Source organism: Strongylocentrotus purpuratus, unplaced genomic scaffold, assembly GCF_000002235.5.
Source record: "Strongylocentrotus purpuratus isolate Spur 01 unplaced genomic scaffold, Spur_5.0 spur5_scaffold_6, whole genome shotgun sequence".
In the NCBI taxonomy this organism is placed as follows: Eukaryota; Metazoa; Echinodermata; class Echinoidea; order Camarodonta; family Strongylocentrotidae; genus Strongylocentrotus; species Strongylocentrotus purpuratus.
In genome coordinates, this window is record NW_022145612.1 from 7,131,558 (window position 1) to 7,137,557 (window position 6,000).

At 37.8% G+C, this 6,000-nt stretch overlaps 1 protein-coding gene across 1 annotated transcript; it reads right to left on the reverse strand.

Moving 5' to 3' along the window:
• Window positions 1-1,677: 1,677 nt before the first annotated feature.
• Window positions 1,678-5,481, reverse strand: LOC579637 (guanosine-3',5'-bis(diphosphate) 3'-pyrophosphohydrolase MESH1). The gene is made up of 3 exons (XM_779742.4): window positions 5,165-5,481; window positions 4,231-4,286; window positions 1,678-3,535 (listed from the first exon to the last, which is right to left on the reverse strand). Exons 1-3 carry the CDS (start codon window positions 5,268-5,270, stop codon window positions 3,158-3,160), a joined length of 540 nt encoding a protein of 179 aa, XP_784835.1. The 5' UTR covers window positions 5,271-5,481; the 3' UTR covers window positions 1,678-3,157.
• Between the last annotated feature and the right edge of the window lie 519 nt (window positions 5,482-6,000).

A 6,000-nucleotide genomic window follows, 5' to 3' on the forward strand; every position in this document is an offset into this window, starting at 1 on the left:
ACGGCCCTGAAAAATTAAAACAAATGAAAATAGGAAAATATAAGTGATATAACAAATTTGAAACTCTTCGCTGGCGCGAACTGCTTGCTAGCCTATTTTGTATTAAATGTTTTCACTTCCTCGTCCCCCTGAAAAAAGAAAAGGATTAGTATTGCCTAGAATACAATTGTGCCTGCCCTGACGGGCCCCGACCTGCAACCATGGCAACAATACTACACACAATATATGTACCAAATGTTACTAAAAGAGACTAATTCATTTTTCTCGCTCGCTACACTCGCTCGCGAATAAAAATGAATAGACATTGCTTTGGAAACAATTGTGCCCACCCTTGACCTGCAACAATATCATTAAAAATGGAAGAGTTTTTTCGCCCTCTCGCCAAAAAGGAATTGAATCGCGTTAAACGCGATTGCGTTAATCCTGACCTGCACCAAAAAAAAACAAGTTTATTTATTAATTTCTATTAAAAGAGAATTTATTTTTTTGCTTGCTCGCTATGCTCGCTCGCCAAAATGGAATTGACACCGCTAACATGCCCGCCCCAACCTGCAACAACCAGTTAATAATTATGAACGAAACGTTATTCAAAGAAGTTTTGGTGTGCTCGTGCTCGCCAAAACGGAATTAACATCACCTTAGACATGATTGTGTAAGCCCTGCCCTGCAACAAAAAATCTGAAATTTATGAACCAATTATCATTACAAAAATTTTGCTCGCTCGCTACGCTCGCTCGCCAAAATAGAAATAACACCGCTTTTAATAATCACGTCCCTGACATGGAACAATTAAACCAAGTTTATATACCATATTTTCCCTATAAAGAGAATTGATTTTTTTTTTGCTCGCTCGCCAAAATAGAATTAACACCGCTTTTAATAATCACGTCCCTGACATGGAACAATGAACCCAAGTTTTATGTACCATATTTTCCCTATAAAAGAAGAGTGATTTTTTTTTTTCGCTCGCTACGCTCGCTAGCTCGTGGAATTATGTGCCCACCACTAACCTGCTACAATATCATTAAAAAGAGAAATGTAGGGGGTTGCCTGCCCGCCAAAATGGGATTGATATTGCCTTAAACACGATTGTGCCTGCCCCCTACCTGCAACAATGAAACAAATTTTATATAGCAATTCATTGAGAGAAAGATGTATTTTCGCTCGCTAGCTAAAATGGGTATAAAATCACCCTAAACACAATATTGTTCCCGCGCCCTGCATGGGACAATTGAACCAAGTTTAAGTGGCAATTATTAAAAAAGAAGTGATTTTTTTCTTGCTCGCTACACTAGTTTGCAAAAAAAATGAAATTAACGTCGCTAACAAGTGAATGTTCCCACCCCCAACTTGCAACAATACCAGTTTATATACCAAACGTTACTTAAAGATTTTTTTTTTTGCTCGCTCGCTCGCTCGCCAGAAGTGAAAATTAGCATCGCCTTTTTTGTTTGTTTCGGTCGCTTGCCCCCCCTGACGGAGTACCCCAGGTACGCCACTGCAATGATACATAGCTAATCACTTCAACTTCACCCTTTGCACCCTGAATCATTTCTGAGAAAAATGCATGTGTTTAAGCTGAGTCCATGTCATCTAGTCTATTTAGGAAAGTCCAAACGAAACTCCTCAAGAAAGTTCTGCAATTCAAAAAAAAAGTGTTGATATTTGGAGGGTGGATTGTGTTTTGAATGATAATCTCACAAATCTGAATTAAAACACATTTAATTCTTATATGCTACACAAACAATCTTCCTGTGCTGTATTGTATTTATCATGGGATAGAAAGGTGCATGCAAAAGTTATTTGAACTGTTTTCAGTGCAAGATTAATCTTAACCGGTGTTGTAAAAGGGTTGTCATGGAGCTAAACAAGACTGGAAATGGGTAATTTTGCAGAGCCTTTGTGTTGCACAAACCGATCCTTCCATCAGTTGGTGCCTCATCATTTTGTGCAAAAATGCAGTTCCTGAACTTCATGTATATACTTTTATAGGAAAGATAAGTAGATCAGCATGTGAATAATTACAAAAGGGGAAAGTATCATATTGCACTTGATGAATGACCACCTCAACATCATTCAAAACAGGTTTCATTTTCCAAAGAGTAGGAGAATATATTATAGGCATTCATGCATGATTACCTCAATATTATAAAACAAAATGTTTGATGTCAAATTACACACAGAACTACACAATACATGTACTCTGTAATGGACGGGACGTCAAATACTATGGACTTGTCCATAAATAATAAATAAAATTGAACAAAAGTTACTAATGTACTGTCAAAACTTATTAGCTCCACATAATCAGCAGTCCAGCACTTCTTGAACAATCACAGATACAGTTATATATAGATAAAAATGTAATTAAAGCATTCAAAGAGATGATATGTGGATGTTAATTCTAATTCCATTTACAGAATTATTATGACAATGTGAAAAAAATGAAAGACAAATAGAGGAATGAATATTAAACTTATAGATTGTCAAAAGGCTATTGTTGAATAAGGCAAGTTAATTAAATCTAATTGATGATATTTAGCACACCTTCATTTACTCCTCTCACACATGCAAAGAAACTATCCTAGGACAACTGCCTCTGGATTACAATCTCCTGGACAACTACCACCCCCCCCCCAGTCATCCTTTGGATAAATAACCTCTAAAGGATCGTTCAGATATGACACCGTAAATCACCACCAAAAAAGGTCCAACATGTAAATGATGGGGAACTACGCACAAAGGTACTGTAATCTGTGTTATAAGATACAGAAATGTGACGCATGTTACACTTTACGTCACAACAAAACTGCCATGGTTTTTACCACGTCGTATCTGAACGAGGCATTACTCTAAAGATCATTGACTGCTCATGTCAGTATCCTACTAAAATTTACAACTGACACTAGATTTATCTCAGCTCAATCTAACTTATCTAAAGCCAAGGTTTAAACATGAAGTTAGGCCAAGATATAAGATTTCCCTTTGCCTAACATGACTTTAATCCTTGCATCAGGTTTAACTGGATTATCAAAATGCAGGCTAAAACGAAAACCAACTTCTTTATTGCGTTATTTTCTAGAAAACCTTTGCAATCTTGTTTAGCTGATCCTGATAAGACCAATGACAACTGCTTCATGTCTGAAACAATTCCTGTTTATGTTTCAGTCACGACACCATGTTTCTTAAAGAGTTTATCCAGACTTGCTTCCATCTCCTTATTGGTGCCACGTAGTCCCTGGACCACCTGTGAGCCCCACTGGAAGTACTCCTGGGCCCGTTCCTTGGTCCAGCCCCTGGGTATCTCCTGGTCCAAGTCCCTCAAGTTATAGAGTTTATCGGCCAGTTTGACCAGCTTGGCCTTTGGGCAGCAGTGAGAGGCATGCTCAATCTGCCGGCGTTTTCGTTCCATCTTCGGGAGGGACTTGTCATCTGTGACATCATCAACGATGTCTCGTACCTCCTTTCCAAACTGCTTCTCGATCTCCTCAAATGTGGTGTCAGTGTCCTCAACAGTGTCATGGAGAATGGCAGCCTATCATTTTATAATGACAAAAGAAGTATTTTTATTACAATTTTTTAATAGATTTCTTTACTTCTCTTTTTTTTGGGGGGGGGGGGGTGGGGGGGGGGGGGTGGGATACACCTTCATGTACCAGGGTAGAACACAAGCTTCTAATTTTATTCTTCCTATAGTAGAAAGACTTTACTTTTGAAAAATAGAAATTTTGGAAGTGTCAGCTGCTGATAAATTTTGAGCATTATCTCAGTTTGGTACAACTGCTTAGTCTTTGGTCATCAAGGTGTTGTGACAACTGTAATGTAGCTCCATAACAGTAAGTGATATCACCAGGCTTCATACTACAGGGTATCATAGTGCATTGCAGTTTTCTCTTGTATGGGATATTTAAAGTTTAAAATTACATTGAGGAAATAAGGCATGGAGCAAACCTCATTCAGGAAAATGTCACAAAATGTTTGAGCAAAATGTCTCCAGACAGGGGCACTTACATCTTTTGCATATATATTCTGAATGAGAAAAAAAAGGACAATTGTCATTACAAATTATGGTCATAAAGATATATTTTTAAAACGATATACAAATTATTAGATAGCCTCTTTGCTAGAATACGAGATGATTAACCAAATTGTGTATTTCCAAAGTTCTTCAGGATCTACCCCCCCCCCCCCCCAATCTGCCTTCCTCATACACCTATGACTTTGTATTACCTGAAGAGTAGCCAGGTCTGAAACCCCTGCTTCCTTGGCCAAGATCCTAGCAACACCTGCAATAAACATATGACAGCAAGGTTGAGTTAACACTTCGTTTGCATTCTTCCCCTCTCTGCATAGTCACTTGTTTGCCACAAGTAAACTTTTGCACAAAATAATTAGGCACTAACTGATGGAAGAATTGCTTTGTGCAACACAAAGGCTCTGCAAAATACCCATTTCCAGTCTCGATTTGCTCCATGACAACCCTTTTACAACACTGGTTTTGATTAATCTTGCACTGAAAACAGTTCAAATAACTTTTGTACCTTTCTATCCCATCATAAATACAATACAGCACAGGGAGATTTTTTTTGTATAGCATATAAGAATTAATTTCCTGAAATTACTGTATATACTTATATAGGTAAGATAAGTATATTAGCATATGAATTCCAAATACAATGTGTATTTTAGACAGGTAAATAGATGATATTTCACATATCATTGCTTTTTATGCTATAGAAATGGCAAATTTTGCATATGATGAGTTATGCTTACATAATGATTTAATTATTTTACCTGGCTGCAAAGATAGCTTCTATATTTATTATATCCTTGTAGATAAGCAGAATCATAACCGTATTCATTGCCATCATCATCAGCATCACAATCTTAACTCTAACTTTGTCTAACATCATCATTTTGATCATCCTCTTCATCATAATCATCATCCCCATCATCATTCAACACTGACTCACGGAAATACAATCCCAGCCTCCAGTGCAAAAGTGAAACACCAACAAAGAAGAAACTGTGTCTTAATTACAGAAGAAAAATGTGAAACAGTTTTCGTAAACGTCGAATTTTACTGACACAGATCTTAACAAATGGGTCACGTACAAAAATGAATAACATAACCACCGACCATATTACAATTTGTTAGTCTTACCAATTGGGTGGTTGATATACGGAGTTTCTGCTGCATTTTTTCGTCGTTGATTTGTATGCTTTTTGGCTGAAAAATCAACACAGTCCACAAGTTCTACAAGATCCATTACATCAGCTTCTGATGCACAACGATCACGACGAGCAGAATATAAGGAAGTACAATGTAGGCGCTATCAATGTAGGCGCTGATTCCCAGCGCTACAAATCGTCGGGTACCGCGGTCGGGGAAGCTCAGGCATAGGCTCAGGCTCTACTCGTACGTACTCACTCGAGTACCGGTCGCTGCATGCAGTGCGTTGTTGTTTCTTACGGAAGTGGGCGGGGTCCATTTTGGTTGAAATTTATGGCACTTGGCTCAATCCTACAAGGGCGCAGCTCTTGGTTATCGGACCGCTAGTACGTAATTAATTTTGTTGAAGAAATCTAATGGGGCCAATTGATGAGAAAGAGTCGTATTCACGTACTGTATACGTTAGAGGGCAAGTCCCCAAGTCCGGCCCATTTGCAAGTTGAAGTAAACAGATAAATAGAGAAAAAATAAACAAACAAAACAGTGAAAGTTTCATCACATGTGATGAAACTTTCCCATAACCTTCTTATCCGACTGCAGTCGGATAAGAAGGTTATGGGAATTTCGCATAATTGTCATTAAACAGTGAATCACACATTTGCGAGTTGATGTTATCCCCTCACAAAAAAAGTTACTTAATCATGTCACTTCATGAGTTTATGAAAGTGTTCTGTTCATCATAAATTTGTATTCTTTTACTTCACGTAGACTCACAAGGAAAACGAGAAGTGTACATGAAGCTTCCTTATTTAGCTAATTAAATCAAT

Bases quoted from the DNA above. Each gene is read 5' to 3' on its own strand.
- LOC579637 (XM_779742.4), bottom strand. From the start codon at position 5,270: ATGGATCTTGTAGAACTTGTGGACTGTGTTGATTTTTCAGCCAAAAAG. The intron at 4,287-5,164 runs GTAAGACTAACA...TGTTTATTGCAG, and splicing joins GTATATCAACCACCCAATTG to GTGTTGCTAGGATCTTGGCC. The intron at 3,536-4,230 runs GTAATACAAAGT...ATAAAATGATAG, and splicing joins CAGACCTGGCTACTCTTCAG to GCTGCCATTCTCCATGACAC.